At 40.5% G+C, this 16,371-nt stretch overlaps 1 protein-coding gene across 5 annotated transcripts in view; it reads left to right on the top strand.

Annotated features, from left to right (window-relative positions):
• Nucleotides 1-3,265: 3,265 nt before the first annotated feature.
• Nucleotides 3,266-16,371, top strand: part of LOC126393562 (alsin-like) — a 31,766-nt gene continuing 18,660 nt past the window's right edge. For 4 of the 5 annotated variants that reach the window (XR_007570280.1, XM_050049770.1, XM_050049769.1 and 1 more), the window contains exons 1-17: nt 3,266-3,455; nt 4,693-4,845; nt 6,448-6,608; nt 6,984-7,208; nt 7,428-7,618; nt 7,870-7,902; nt 8,000-8,194; nt 8,395-8,522; nt 8,710-8,924; nt 9,236-9,323; nt 9,572-9,747; nt 12,194-12,362; nt 12,933-13,029; nt 13,227-13,304; nt 13,799-14,026; nt 15,471-15,642; nt 15,852-16,047. Coding sequence is in view for 4 of the 5 variants with exons in the window: in XM_050049770.1 (XP_049905727.1) it covers nt 4,826-4,845; nt 6,448-6,608; nt 6,984-7,208; nt 7,428-7,618; nt 7,870-7,902; nt 8,000-8,194; nt 8,395-8,522; nt 8,710-8,924; nt 9,236-9,323; nt 9,572-9,747; nt 12,194-12,362; nt 12,933-13,029; nt 13,227-13,304; nt 13,799-14,026; nt 15,471-15,642; nt 15,852-16,047 (2,372 nt within the window). In the remaining variant the exon portion in view is untranslated. The remainder of the gene's footprint in view (nt 3,456-4,692; nt 4,846-6,447; nt 6,609-6,983; nt 7,209-7,427; nt 7,619-7,869; nt 7,903-7,999; nt 8,195-8,394; nt 8,523-8,709; nt 8,925-9,235; nt 9,324-9,571; nt 9,748-12,193; nt 12,363-12,932; nt 13,030-13,226; nt 13,305-13,798; nt 14,027-15,470; nt 15,643-15,851; nt 16,048-16,371) is intronic. The other variant, XM_050049772.1, reaches the window with a different exon arrangement.

Here is a 16,371-nt window from a genome sequence, read left to right as displayed (position 1 = left end):
TTGCTGTTTTGAAAATAGAACATGAACAACAATGACATCAACAGCGTGTCTCTCGAAACGATAGAGCCGAACCTCCCAACGCTGTGATGTTTGCGCGGTGAAAACTGAATATGAGAAGGAAAGAGCAGCACATGCTACATTTAAGACCCCAGAAGCTACTGCCAGCAGCTGTGATCCTTTAATGTCTCATGTTCAGCTCCAAGAAAGCAAATATACTCGACCCTCTTTCTCTGGATTCTCTGCCCTTGTTCCTTTTTTCATTTTTTTTCCCTCGTTGTTTTACTGCAGGCAGTAAAAGTCAGAGCCAAAACCTGCTGGACACTTTTATATAGAAAACACTAAAACGGCAAACAAGAGCTAATCACGAACATGGGTGAAAGAAAGGGAAAGGAAAGGGAAAAAAGGATTTAGCAGTGGAAGATATATATATATATATATATATAGAGAGAGAGAGAGAGAGAGAGAGAGAGAGAGAGAGAGAGAGAGAGAGAGACATACACACACACACACACACACACACACTGTGCTGTCTATCATTGTTAATCATATATATTGCCTGGAAGTGAGCGGAGGAGTAAAATTGTAGATATGATGACACATCTTACAGACTGCTTTAAAAACAGTTAATCTTAGAGAGTCCAAAACTCCCTCACTGAAAACTTATAGATTTCTAAGGGAGTAGGTGTGCCGCAGTTTGGAACCACAAGGTCAGGACATATGATTGAGGACTGTGGTGAGACATTAGGACATTTCTGATATGACTCAGCTCGTCAGAGTCAAGAAGGACCACTGCTGTGATGACCTCTGACACTCCAACTGAGCCTCCTGCAACGGAGAACAGAAGAAAGCATGTTAAAGTTTGAATATTTTAATAATTGGTAATGTATCAAAGGCATTCTCAGATATAAAACATACCCATAACCCTTTTTGAGCATTGGTGGTGTGTGAGTCAGGAGCAGTGAAATCACACTGAAATGTTGAGGAGCAAATGAGCAGATGTTACTGTTACCTTTAGGTATTTCTCCAGGGGCTGACTCACTGAGCCTCCAGACACCACATGCATGGAAAAGTTGATGTAGTCCTTCTCTGTCAGGAGCTGCACACTCTGCACAGGGTTTATAACACGGTATCCTCCCTGAAAGTCTTTTTAAAACAACTGAGCATGATCACAGAAATCATGCTTGGTATTTTAACATGTTGTGCAAAAATTCTACCTCATGTTGTACCCTATCTATTGGGGATCGCAGGGTTAGAGCCTACATTTCAAACCTGGTAATTGTAAATGTGTCTGTGTCAGTGGTGTGGTTGCTCTTCTTGTAGGTCCTGGTGCTCAACATGTGGGCAGCAATCTGAGTCCGAAAAGGGCAGGTGTAGCAGATGCTGCTTTTACAGCTCAAGGGAGGGAGACCTCTGCTGTTCCAACACCCCTATGGGACCCATGGGAGATCCTGCCCTCGCTATACATTCACACACATATTCGCATACATTCTTGTTATGATAACAGTCATCATGGTAGTTAGCCAATAAACAAACCGACATTTACAGTTATCTTGGATGACTGCTGTACACTGTTCAGAGGCAGCTGCAGAGTGGCCCGTGTTCAGAGGAGCAACCAGACGGCAGATTCAAGCATGGTTATTGGAGTGAGTTTGCCAACAGATAAGTCCAAGTAAAAAGTGTAAAGACAGTGTGACAAAAAAATAAGAGATAGATAAATGAAATCAGACAAAATGTTTGTAGCTATTAATACCTCACAAATTCAAATTCAGGACTATTAAGTTACTTTTTCGGCCTAATATTTATAAAGTTTAAGACATTTTAAAATGTTTTAAGGACCTGCAGACACCTTAATGTATAATAGTTCCACCCTCCCAGTGGAACCTTTACAAACTTGTGAGCTCATGACTAAAATTAATACACCAAAAGTTCACTCTTAAGCTTGCAATTAGCAGTTTGACAAAATAATCTTACGTCAAGGTTCCTGAGCAAGTAGATGAAAACTACAAAAGAAGCTAAAATAAAATAAAATAAAATAAAACAAAGTAAAATAAATAGAATAAAATGAAATGAAATGAAATGAAATAAAATAAAGATAATAACAACAATAATAATGAGAATAACAAAAGTTGTCAAACAATATTATAACATCATTTTAACAAACACATTTGCAATTTACATGTAATAATGTATTAATAATAAGATGATATTGCTGGAATTTTGGAGAATTATTAAATATCTATTTTTAAAAAGTCAATTTTGAGTGTTACAGTTAATGTTGCTCTGTTGTTTTGTTTGTTTGTTTTTAACAGTAAAAAATGTTATGGCTTTTAGTATCACATTAAAACAAGTCAATAGTAATTTGGGACACTTTTTGGTAGATTACTAAGAAATCCACCTAAAAGAGACTACTCCCTTGAGTTGTACTTTTATAACTTGTTATGTATCACTGCTATATTTCTATAAAGAAAATATCTTGCAGAGTAAAATATTTTAGAAATATGGGACCTTCAAACACATCAAGAACCCCTTCCTCACTCCGATGACATGGTCAGGTAAAATGGGACAGCTGGTAAGGTAAATTAGGACAGTCATATTTGTTTATTCTTTAAATGGTGAAACGCATTCCATGCTTTCCCTGTTCTTTGCACCTTGTTTCCCTGGTGCCATATTGTGGATGTGTGTGTAACATTTCTGGCTAATTCTGGACTGTTGTGGCTGACACAAACTCCCTGTTTCATCTTTAATATAATAGTGACAAAATATCTACTAAAAATGGCTGTAATATTACAGGTGGACACACAATAGCATAAATAATGATTTTATGGTTCCTGGTAGCATGGAAACATGCTGGTTCCACTTAAGAAAAATGTCCTATTTTAGCTTCAATCACGAAGTAGGCCTACTCACTCACCCACCCAGCATCTCACTACCGCTTTTCTTATTAAACCCTCATTGTTTGAGCTGCAACTCTTATTTCTAAACAGAGAAAAGTCTTTCTTTGCATGTTCTCAGAGCAGTAGCCTATTTTTTAGTATTAGGTGTGCCCACCCTATTTGTCACAGACCAATCAAAATGATTGTTTCATGTAAAGCACATTTATAATAATAATGCAATAACATGTTTAGCGACTGGCTGCTATAATTTATAGAGCTCAATGTCTACAAACTATTTAAAATAGTGACAGAGTGGAACATCTTTATTTCACTGTCGCCTCTCTGACATACCGAGCACCAACAGGTGTGGCACAGCCGCAGCATTTGTCCCTGCTCGGCTGCCATCGGAGAGGTGCCTCCTATCAACAACACAGAAGTGTCAGAGACAACTTCTGCTTTCACTGCGCTGCACTGATTGAGACATTGAAAAAATGTCATAGCTCAGTGTTTCTGATGTGACAGCTTCACACAGTTATCCGGACAAACCTCCGCGGCGATATCCCGACCTCAGAGCGGCAGTTGGTAAGTTTAGTTAGCTTCTTTAGCAGCGGTAGCATTAAGCTAACCAACTTTAGTTTATTAGCTTTACCTTCTCTTAGCTTCACTGATAATACACGGCCTTCATGCAGTGTTTCAGAGCAAAGTAAACTTCGCTAACATTGTATGTTAAAAAGCTGGCAAACGTGTAACGTTACTTGACAGAAAGTTACAGCTGTATCTTTACTCGGTGACAGAATATGTATGCTGTTTATCAACGTTAGCTAATCTGTGTGTACGTAAATGGCTTTATCGGCACAACGATTAACGTCAGGAGCTCTGTGTTGGTTTAATGTGTGTTTAAAGAGATGTAGTTAATGTAAAGCACGTATGGAGCGTGGAGCTACACTGACACCACTCGCAAATAGTTTTACTGGTAATGGAGGTGTTGAGACCTGTCAGCATGCCATCATAGATCATAAGCATCCACTAAAGATCAAAAGAAACCACTCCTAGCGAGCTCATAATTAAAATTAATAACGTTACCCTAAAAATTCATTCTTGAGCTTGCAATTGGTAGTCTGACAAAATAATTTACCTCAAGGTTTCTGAACAAACAGATGAGGACCATAAAATAGCTAAGATAAAATAAAATAAAATAAAATAAAATGATAGAAACAGCAGCAATAACAACAATCACAATAATATTATTAATAATAATAATGAGTATTATAATAAAAGTTTGGTCAAACAACATGATGACATCATTTTAACAAATGTAATTGCAATTTACATGTAATAATGTATTAGTAATAAAGTGACTTCACTATGATGGATTTTAGGTTTAATTGAGAAACTTGGATCATAGGCTCCCTCCAGCAATGCAATTTAAGTAGGTATAATAATAATGATAATAATAATAATAATCAAACACAAGTAGAAACATAAAGAAAAACTAAATATAGTTATAAAGTTAAGTTAGTTATAAGTTATAAAGATACAAAATAGTGCAAGTTATGATAAAGGACAAAATACAACATAAAATATGACGTAAGTGATATAAATCAGTAGTAGCATACACAGAATATAACAGGAATGTGAGGTGGTATATATATATATATATATACATATGTTTATGTTTCGCAAGATTATTAGAGTTAGAGTTTGGTGTTGATTTTCATAGCACATTAAAATGAAATGAAAGTTTCTATAAGCATCAATAACTGCAACTATGATGAAGAATATTACTTTTATCCTTTTTTGGGGGGGGCGGGATAAACAGGTGTTTTACAGAGAACAAGCACGTGGAGCCAGATGAACCTAAAAAATGATTTATTGTTGAGCATGAACAGAACACCAGAAGAAATGTTAATAAAGATGCCTTCACTGTCCTGTGGAATGGAGAGTCTAAAGTGATGGAGAGCAGAGAGGAAAGGTAAACACACACACACACACACACACACACACACATTCTTGAGCTGTCCCTGTCCTGATTATATCTCTCCAGTTATCTCAACTGGAAGCATGTTAAGTGCCAAGCAACATGCCTTTGAAATGGTGTTTCTGTTAAATGTGATGCAGACGAGATGTGAGATAAGATTGACTGGTGATCTCCTAATCTGTCAGTTAAACTTTACATTGTTTATATTAGGGATGTAAGGGTACACAAAATTCACGGTTCAATAAAGCAAAAATTTATCTATGCCAGAAAAGTTACTTTAATTTTTATCATTTTTAGTTTATAAAATCTGACATCATAAAGTATGATGTGTTTTGACTTGAGCAATGATGGAGCTATAGGCCTACCAGAGTGACCCATCTTCTGAGGTGTCTTCTTAGCAGCAGCATGTAAAACAAAAACAGATCCTTATAAAATGTAAAATTTAGTTTTGTAGTTACAAACACAAACAAACAAAATAAGCTATTCCACATCTAAAATACCAGAGAAATGTCCTTGTTTTTGAAAATCATAATTTGGGATTACGGTTTGCTCATGAAGGAATATTGTTACATATCTGCGGCTTTAAATGTTATGTTGTCGTCATCGTGGTGATTTCTTTTTCCCTGTTTAAATCAGTTAGGAATGGCTGCCTCACCGCTGTGGGGATAACGTTAGGTTGTAGCTTGTGTTGCTCCTTGTTTTCATCTAATTCTACTGATTGACACACTGAGGTGATGTCTGTAAAAATAAGTTGACATGTTTGAAGTATTCCCACTGATGAGTCTCACTGGTTTGGGGGTGGGAGGGTCAGACAGCATGTGACACTGAGTGAGAACATTATATTAAACACAATTAAAGTTGTGTTTTATTCTCCAAATGTAACAGTATAGTTAAACGCATCGTTTGGCTTGTAATGCACATTGAACTTAAAGCCTTGTACCGAACAGCTCAATACAAATATACATGTAGTTACACCCTCAGTGTATATAGCAACTTTTATACTTTTATTTCAGTTCAAAGTGGGTTACAAGTGACTGATTAGTTCAATTTAATTACTAGTTGTTATGTGTTAAAAAATGTCTGTATTACTATTAGTCCGACTTTACTGTACAAAAGTTTTAATGAAAACCTCAAGTGAAACAGATCGTCTGGATTTATTACTAACTGGCTTCACCTTACGTATTCTGAGGGGCTGTTGCTGAGACATGCAGCAATGAGAACCACATCAAAAGAGTGTCTGGCCAGTGTTTGCACCTCTGCATTGCAGTTCTGCAATATACTTATGGCCAGTTCAGTGTGAGCGAGTTATTTACAGATGTTGCTGTCCTCCCTCAAAGCACGTCAGGGTCTGCAGATGCTCAACAAACAAGTCATGGTTGGCGGATGATTGAGCTGGAATTCAGTGAGCCTTTTTTTTTTTCGTGTGTGTCTTACAGCTAATTCCAAAATTAGAAATCTGCAGTGGTTTCAGGACCTGGCTGGTGTTCAGCTGGTTTGGGTTTGGACAAGATGTGTTTTAGCTGAGGTCAGGTTATGTCTATCTTTAAGGCCCATTTCAGGCCAACGTTAGTGATTTATTTGCATGCATTGTGGCAGCCCTGCAGATGAGCAGGCCCCCACACCTCCAGAGCGAGGACTGCTCCACATCTGGCAGTCAGCAGGCCCCACTGCACAGCAATGTCCAGAGAGAGTGCTGTTGTCCAGACCTGTCCTGCAGGCCGCCCTAGGAGAACACCATGGACTTCTGCTGACACAGGGTGAGTGTGTGTGTTTGGTTTAACACACAATACATAATCATATTGTGAATTAAAATTCTCATTCTCAACCTAGTGAGTATAAGATGTTGTAATGATTAGCGTGATTTTATTGGTCCATATCGCCCCACCAGTATTGAAAAGAGAGACTTGTCTTCTGTGTGGATCTGTAGCTGGGGATTGTAAAAAAAAAAAAAAGTTGCTGCAGTGAGCTAGGCTGTGGTTGCCATGGTTACATTATTACATCTTCACCCACTATATTCCTCCCATACATTTTTAAACAAGTATATGTTCCTACCTTGAGATGCATCACCTATGTGAATTAGAGACATTAAAAGTAAGATGACCTATTTCCACTGAGTTGTTGTTGTCCTCCAGGTGGACAGGTGTATTCCTTCGGAGAGCTGTTGTGGAGGGATCAGAGCATCCCGGTGTCTGCTCCAGTGCTGGAGGTGTCTCTGCAGGGGAGGACAGTGGTGCGTGTTGCTGCGGGTGGTTTCCACTGTGGAGCACTGACTGAGCAGGGCAGTGTCTACATGTGGGGGGAGAACACTGCAGGACAGTGTGGGCTGACTGAGAGGGGTACCGTCACAAACATCACAGGTTGGTCAACACTTTATCTCCTTCCTTCCTTCTTTTCTTCCCATATTTCCCAAGTTGTTTGTTCATCCAACCCACTGATTGCCCTCCTTTCATTTTCCTTACATCAGTGCCCCTCCCATATGTCTTTCTTTAATTTTTCCTTTCTCTTATTGATGCATTTTTTTTTATCAATGGATAAATGTTGAGGGAAGATAAGTTATGTAAAACATCCTGTGTCAGTTCCAGAGCCTTGCCCAGTCACTGTGGTGGACAGTGAGGTCATTCCTCCAGCAGTTGTACGGGTTGTGGATCTGGCTCTTGGACGGGAGCACAGCCTGGCTCTGTCGGCCCAGAATGAGCTGTGGGCGTGGGGCAGCGGTTGCCAGCTTGGCCTGGTCACTAGCGCTTTTCCTGTGTGGAGACCACAGAAGGTAATTTGCATAAAGCTCAATGAATTTAAGCATTCAAAACTCAGTCACATGTCAACAAGTCAGGATGAAAACCATTGACACAATCCTGCTGTGGATATTGATACTATTGTTGAATATTGAATCTTTTGTCTTTCAGCTGGTGAGAGAGAAAATAAGTCTAAAAGTATGCTGACTGATGGTGATTTGATGGTGTTTTTGCATGTGTGTAAGCACTTGACTAAACTGTATTATTATTTCTATCTCTGGCACAGGTGGAGCACTTGGCGGGAAGACATGTAATTCAGGTAGTTTCTCTTCCTGTTATCACCATTGCCACATCTAAATGACAAAAAATACAATGTGCTTTATCCAGAAATACCATCTCTATTTATTTCCCCACAGGTGGCTTGTGGTGCCTACCACAGCCTTGCCGTAGTTCGCACTTTGCCTCCACAGAATACCCAGAATCCTTCTGAGAAGAGGGAGCGTGGTCAGTCACCTCACTATTCGGTGACAGAGAGGGAGGAGCCGTCTACAGTTGATGGTGGCCAGTACTGTCCGCTGGGGGTGGAACTGACTGAAGTCATGACTAGCGAGGTAACTATACACCAAGAAGCAGAAATTAGAGGAAAGAGATATGTGTTTGGGCAGCCCTAATACCCTGTTGCAACCAAAGAGCTATACAATTACAGAATCTAAAGGCTGTAAAAAGTGTTTTAGATCAAGTGTCTGTGCTCATTTAAGAGGCTCAGCTTTTTCAGCACTGGTTGATGCACCTCTGTGGTTTGCATTCTCAGCAAACCTCTCCCAGAAGAAGAGGCCACAGACGAAGGTTTCACCCTGGGGGAAGGTCAGCTGGCGGCAGTCCTGGCTCTGCAGCCGCTTCATGCCCATTTTCTGAGGATGGCAAATCTAACACTAAACAGTACAGTATTACGTAACTTGTGCTTTGAAAGCTTGGGTCCATTTTTCTTTTTTACGTCACTGCTTTTTGCTAACTGCTGATCGAGCATTTCCATTTGAAAAAGATGGACCCGCCCTTTCAATTGATTTCTATTTCAGTTTTTCTTTGCCTTCTCTCTTTTTCCATTCCCTCCTTTGCAAAACTTCAGGACGAATCCTCCAACTGGGCACACTCACCCTCTCACTGAGACAGATGGCAGCCCCAAGTCTTACCCATTGTCAGGCTGGAGAGCCAATAAGAACCCTGCTTTCCCTGATGAAACGCAGCTTCAGAACCTCCTACGTAAACTCTCTAGTCACTCACTGGAGATGCGCCACACCACCGGGCCAGGAGATACCGACTCACTGAGCAGTTACACATCAGGTCGGTAATTCACCTCTTTTCTTCTGCCGCTGTTTTGAAGTTTGTTGTTCTTTTGTGTGTAACTTCATTCACATGTTTTATCCCTTTTTTGTTCCTAAACTTGTTTATGCTTTTTCATTAGTTTCTTTGTTTGTTCATAGCTGTTAACACCTCGATAATGTTGTTGTTCATTGCTTTGTTTGTTCCATTGTGTTTCATTCAGTTGTTGCTTTGTTCATTTCATTGTTTGTTACTTTGTTCTTTAGTATTTGATCTATTTTCTTTCTCCCGAAACGTTTTAATTCCTTCCCTCCTGCCATTGTTCTCTCCAGATGACAGCTATGTTTCCTCAACTCCTTCCATGGATCTGTTGACTTCCAGTTACAAAGAAGAATCGCCAATTAAGAGTCAAACCAACAAGTAAGACCAAGTTAACAGTAGTTGATGATGAGGCACTTTGTGTGATCAAGAATGTAAAGTATAGTGCAATTGATCATTCTTTCAATAGTCTCCAGTTGTCACACAGATTTAGAATATTAAAGGGGATTTTCTACTAATGCAGACACACCATGAAAATTCAATTGCACTGCAGTGACCACATACCAAGATGATTCTCATCTACAGTGTATTAGCTGCCTGACCATTGACCTTCTTTCCTCCGATAACAGTGGAGGGACTGTGGCGTACTCCTCCTCCCCTGTGTGCTTGGATGAAGTTCGGCTTTGTGTGGAGGCGGAGAAGCAGACACTGCAGGGGCAGAAGAGCTCCAGTCTCACAAATATAAACCAGAAGGGGAAAGCAGCCACAAGCAGGAGACGCTCCCTGCCTGGAACACCCAGCCGTGGTAGGAATGGAAGGGTGTGAACTTTACAGCATGTTCGGGAAATACTTACTGTCTTGCCAAGAGTTAGATGAAAAGATTGATACCCAAAGCCCTATATATGGAACCAGGAGGCTATTAGCTTAGCGTAGCATGAAGGCTGGAAGAAGCTGTCCCCCCAAGAGGTATTTAGCCATAAGCTAATTAACATACTGTAGTTAGCTAGCTTAAGAGTTGCTGGTCGGAGTATTTTTGAATTTGGAAACAGTAGGGCTAGCTTTCCCCCTGTTTTTAGTTTTTGTGCGGAGCTAAGCTAACTGTCCGCTGGCTTGAGCTTTATATCAAGTGTACAGGTATGAGATTGGTTTTATTGACTCCAAGTGTGCCACCATCGACCGCACAAATGCCCTTCTCATACAGGATCTGGTACCAGTGAGGTAAACAACACCCTCAGAATCACTGAAATGTGTGCCTTTGTGAAGGTGCAGTCTGGCTAACAAGGAAGAATAGAAATGTTATCATCAACAGAGGCACACAATACTTCTGCCTGTGTTTGTCCTTCACTTTCACACACTGAACAATAATGGGTTCTCCTGGATTTGATGTTATCAGCTCAGATCAACTGATATATAAGTCAAGATCACAGCACACACACGATCACATGATAGAATTATCACTGATATCTTGAGATAACCTTATTTGCGTTCTTGAGATAACATAATCATTAACTAGTTTTCAGCAGAAAATGAAAATAACTATGATTAATATCTGAAAGTTCCGTAGTCTCAATATAACTTGTATTGCCTAAACACAATGAGACAATTATTGTGACGCATGGACCCCTCTCATAGCTCAATTAACCATTCAGATTCTCTGTACACTTTATATATTCACAGTGCCACAAAACACAGGCATGTTTGAACAGTCAGGGAAACTCTGATCAGCAGACGCAGTAGACCAACTTCTCATTTTCTGGTTTACCCAAAGTTTCAGGAGCGTCAGAGTGAAAGTCAAGACAGACCTTAAAACCATGCAGCACATAGACTTTTTCCAGTTTTAGTAATCACCAAGTCTTCATGTATTTTTCACATATATAGATATGGAATAGCAGTAAATAATTTATTACCTGTGTGGCTTAGAGCTTTGAATCTCTGCCCAAACCCGATTGGGCCCAACACGACCTGCGGGGTTTGGGCTGGGCGGGGCTGTACTTTCTTAACATTCAGTCCAATTTTCCAGTGTTTTTTTGTCTTCCTGAATCCTTTTTCCCATCAGAAAAGAGAAATGTTACACAATCTCTGTCTAATATTGACTGTGTTTTTTTTTTTGGAATTGCATTGGTTCACATACACTGAAAAACATTTCAATGGGAAATACAAAGAGACCCACCTACAATATTTATGTTGTTAAGTTTGAGACAGCCTTAATAGGAAATATGGCTGAACGCAAGTTTGTGTAGAGGGTTTTCTGCCAGAAAGCCCTTTCACTCTCATTTTCTATTTCTAAATCAATTTATTTTAACAGAAACCACAATTTATTTTTCCTATTGTTAACCAATAAATCCCTTTCTGGCAGAAAGCGCTCTAGGGGAACATCTCCCAAGTGCGCTGAACATTCGTTAGGAGAAGGTGCGTATCAGGGGTCCTGTCAAAAACATCACGTTACCATTCTAAAATATTTTCAGTTGACTTTGGATTGTCATAAAAACTGCTGCCATGGTTCGGGCTGTAGTTGGGCTTGGAAAGACAGTATGCAGGTTCAGGTAGGGTCTGTCTGATTCCAGGGGCCCAAGCATAGCTCTAGTGTGGCTGAACAGAGGGGTTTATAACATCTCCACTATCTTCCACGCAACTTATCTCATGTTGATATTCTTCATTTTGACTTAAGTTACTGTGTGTTTCTTTTAGTTCGACCTGCTTTCCTCTGCTGTTGTCGCTACATTGATATCCTGCTCTGTGCCTGCTTACCTCAGCTCAACAGATTCACACAGCTCACTGCTGACTATTTTGAGGATTCAAGGTGTTACAAGTTTGTTCCATGAAAGGTTACTAAGTCACTAGGGCAAGTCACTAGGGTGTGTTTATACCAAAACTGTTGGTTGCGGTTTATACAGTGTGTGTTTGCCCGTGTAGTACAGTTTATTTAGGCTGGTGAGAAAATTGTCATGTAAACTCTGGTGCAGTTTGTTTGTAGAGGAGAAGGCAACACCGACCGGCCACAGACTTATGTTATACTTGTTGTATGTGACACTTAGTGCATAGATTTTTTTCTGTTCGTGTCTTATATCTCCTTTATTGCAGTATCATCATCATCTGCTTCCTCTGTTTGTAGTGGCTGTTGTTAGGTATGACAGATGAAGTGAATTCACAGTCTTGACAGATGCTCAAATGTTACTAGCAGGTGATGGTTCAGTTGGTTCGAACAACACTGTTACCAGGACTTTACATTAGATCATGTGTTTTTCTTTCAGGGTCTCCACGGCGACGGCGGCCTTGTGCCTGCAGGCCACCCTCTGCTGGTCGGACCCAGGTTGCAGCACCGGAGGAGGCTGGAGACGGGCTGCCATCTCTGGAGACAGAAGTGTGGAGCTGGGGCCGCGGGTCTGAGGGGCAACTGGGTCATGGAGATCAGCTCGCCAGGTGTGGACACATAAACACACACATAGAAAAAAATATGAGAAAATAATATGACGTATGCTGTCGTTATCACAGTTTGTCCTGCAACCAGTTTGGAGGTTCAGTCTTTAATGCCCAATCTGAAAACTCCATGATGTTACAGTCATGTCAGCACTTTGGGTTAAGGGCTTTAAAGGCCCAAAAGGTTTTTGCAAAGAAAACAGGATAGTGATTCTCATAGTATTGCAGCTATATATCGGTATGGGGGTCACATCACAATCGGGATGATTGAAATTCTTGTAATTGAACAGATACTGTATGAAGTGTGTTCATATGTCAGTGCTTGTTTGACAGGAGGGGTTTAGGACAGAGTTAGTTAGTTACATGCGTTGACCCAAAGCATAAAAATACACTTTAGGTCGCATTTATGTTTATATAGTAGGAGTGAAACCCAAGCGTTACATGGCCTGTACAGACGTGCCTCTCAGATGGACAACTTAAAAACGCGGCTGAAACGCCACCAGTGTAGATAAGCTGTCACAGTGTGTGTGTGTGTGTGTGTGTGTGTGTTTGTGTGTTTGTGTGTGTGTCCAGACTCCAGCCTCTGTGTATCAAGTCTTTGACAGGCGAGGAGGTGATCAAAGTTGCCGCAGGGTCACACCATTCACTGGCTCTCACCGCTCACTGCCAGGTAACAGAAACACACACACGCACAGGAGATTGTATGAGAACTCTCACTGACATAATATGCTCCCAAGCCCCTGACACTATTCCTTAACCATCACAACTACATGCTTTACCCTGACCTAAGTGTAACCTTGAGCTTTAAATCAAGTCTCAAGAGCACACACACATTTGCACCAGCTAACTTATCTCGGTTTTTTATAGGTGTTCTCATGGGGCAGCAACATGTGTGGACAGCTCGGTCATGTCAACAGTCCTGTCACTGTACCTCAACAGGCAAAGGTACGGCAGCCTGTCGGTCAGGCATGTCTGTTCTTTCATTCATTCAGTGCTCAACCACTTTCAGACTGTATTTTACATGTTCACTCATATATTATTTATTTCTTGAAATGCTTATTTCTTCTTTGCTTATTCACTGGTATAACTTAATTCACACAGCCAGTTAGTCAATAGATCAATAAATGTATGCCATATCCTGTCAGCATATTACACGGAAATGTATGACTGGAAAGTATAAATGAGCATATCAGTGTAATCACTAGGTAGGTGAAGATCATATTGTAAAAACATACTCGAAGTCATATGAATATTAATGCACATATGTAGGAATCACAGGGAGAGATAAGGAAAGAGTTAGTCTACAGTATACTGTATGCCAGGTAACAGGTAAAAATATACAGTAGATCAATCATGTTGTAGTCACACTAACAGATCTACAACAAACCAGTAAATCTCCTAATAGGAGTCTGTGTTTTGTCCCTGGCTGGCCACTGTAGCTCTCTGATGGTCTTCGGGTTTGGGACGTGTCTGCCGGTCAGAGCCACTCCCTTCTCCTAGCTGATGGAGAATGTGTCCAGCCGGTCCTGTTGTACTGCGGCCAGCAGCAAGAGCCAACGTCAGCGCAGACTGAGAGGTCAAAACAGAGTCAAAGGTCAAGCCAGAGGTCACCCAGCAGAGCAGAGAGTTATACAGTCAGACCCGCCCTGCTGCCCTCATGTATAGAGGTTTGTGTGTACAAAACACAAGTGCCTGTGGTTTTCTTTCAACAGGACTGACAGTAAAGGCCTTTACACACAGGGGCACATCAAAACTTTTCAATAACGGCAGTGATGTGACTTTGCTACAGTTGCAACACTTGTTCTACAGTTTCGCTTTGAGTGGATTTTAGTGCCTTCTGGTAAACTTTTACACAGTTTATATGTCTAGGGCTTTAATTGTGAAAGGTGAAAGAACAAAAGGAGCAGATCTGGTAAGTGCTGCTCTTGTCAAGGTTAAGAGGAATAATAACATTTGCGGTCTTGGTTTGGACTACAGAGCCTTCATGCTGTTGTTTGGTGATGCTACTCCACACGTTGTCCTTGAGTTCGCTGTCTTTATAATATTTATGTCCTTTGCCATATAGTCTGAGTGGGTGGAAGTTCACTGCAAAGATCAGCTTCTCATTGGGCGGAATGAGCCACCCGCTGAAGTCCCGCCCTACCACCTCCGGTTGCAGTTTTCAACGCATCCTTTACTAACTTTTGCAGTGTTTGATCTTGCGGGGATGTAGCCATTTTTCTGCCATGGTTTGCGTCCTGTAGGCGATATTTTTGTGGGCGTGTTACACCAAAACCTGTTTCCCCCGGCAATATTTTTGCAAGCGCACTGTTGCTGTGGCACCGCCAAGAGCGATTGTGATTGGTTTAAAGAAATACAAGCAGCCGGGGCGTTTTTTCTCCAATCTTAAAGTGAGAGTCGACCCAGCCAGACCTTTCTTTTCTAGAGAAAGGTCTGGTGAGCGAGACTATTTGCCATATGATACATGTTGCTGAGAAACACAAAAGATCAACAGGTCTGCCACTGTCATGATATTGAGATATGACATCTGCTTTACACAACGTGATTAGTTGATGCCTTTATTCATGGTGCAAAAGCTAAAAAAATGTACCTTGTTCTAAAAAAAATTGTCTTTTTTGGCAATATAATATTCATGTTCTGTGTGAAAGTACTCAAAACAAAAATCACAGCTCAAAAATATATATTGACATGCAAATTAATCACACAAAAAATCACCCTCAGTGTGTAAAGGCCTTAAGGAAGATGATGAGCAGAGCACTTTTCCAACTGCAACATTGGAGCGTATTTATTTGTACATATTTCTCATATTTCAGAATGATTAAGGTTAAAAAATATGACAAAAAAGATCATGTTTGGTATTGGCAGGAATCTTTGTCTGACAACAGATATGTACATCACACAGGGACAGTAATTCTTCACAGGTGCCATTTTAAAATATTGTGGACACACATTTAACAAAGGGAGAACGTCAAGAGAAAACTGAGAAACATTTCAAAACATTAAAAACAACAGAGAGGATCCTCAAAATACTGGAGTGACAGAAAACTTCACAAAAACATTATCATGCTGTTATTATATGTCTGACATTTATTTCTGTGTGTGTGTGCATAGATGGGTTACATCAGTACTGTGCGCAGCGGTGGTCAGACCTGTGTGGTGTTGGCAGACCAGAATATGATGGGTTTTATCTCGGCTATCCATGAGCTGGCCTCCAGAGAGAGACAGTTCTACTGCTGGTTGAGCAGCGTCAAGAAGCTTCTCCTCACACCGCTACGCAACAGAGGTGAGAGCGTCTCTCAACTGGTTCCTTCTTTGTTGACTCTACATTTCCACCTCTGACCCCCTGAATGTCGTAGGTTTTAAATATTGGAATTTAAGTTTTTTTTTATAGGTAAATGAGTCTTTGACATGCATGATTTTAGCATCTAATAAATGCAGTAATAGTAAATGCATTAACTTAAAATGTGTGTGTCAATGTGTTCTCCTTCACAGAGAGTGTGTCCCCGTCATTAGGTGAGCCATGCACTCACCTCTTCTTCTCTCTCTGTGAGAGTTTTGTTCGCCTGAGCATCCTGATCGGTCGACACTCCACGTCACTTAGCTACCTCCTGCATGATGTGCAGGCCTGTGATGTCACTTCCCTTTCCCTGCTGACGCACACTGAGCACTTTCTGGACATTTATAAAGAGTAAGGTTCACCTTTTCGTCACAGCACACAGAAAGCCCACTCTGCAATTATTAATTCAAACATCCTCAAAATGTTTATTATTGCAAATATACATTTTTATTCCAGTCTGCCTGCTCTTTGTTGAATCTTTTTTCTTTTAGTATGCATTTTATTCTTAGTGTGACTCTTTCTGTGTGCTTTAATCTTACTGTCATTTATGTCATTGCACTTCATTTCTCTTTGTGCCAGTTCATTACAAAGACTGTATTAAACTCTCATATAACCAGGCAGTCACTCTATAGGCAAATGCTGTGGCTCTAATTATTTTACATTTGTTTAAGCAGT

This window comes from Epinephelus moara, chromosome 7, assembly GCF_006386435.1.
Source record: "Epinephelus moara isolate mb chromosome 7, YSFRI_EMoa_1.0, whole genome shotgun sequence".
NCBI classification, from domain to species: Eukaryota; Metazoa; Chordata; class Actinopteri; order Perciformes; family Serranidae; genus Epinephelus; species Epinephelus moara.
The sequence above is the reverse complement of the archived record's forward strand: the minus strand, read 5'-3'. Positions and strand labels throughout refer to the sequence as shown.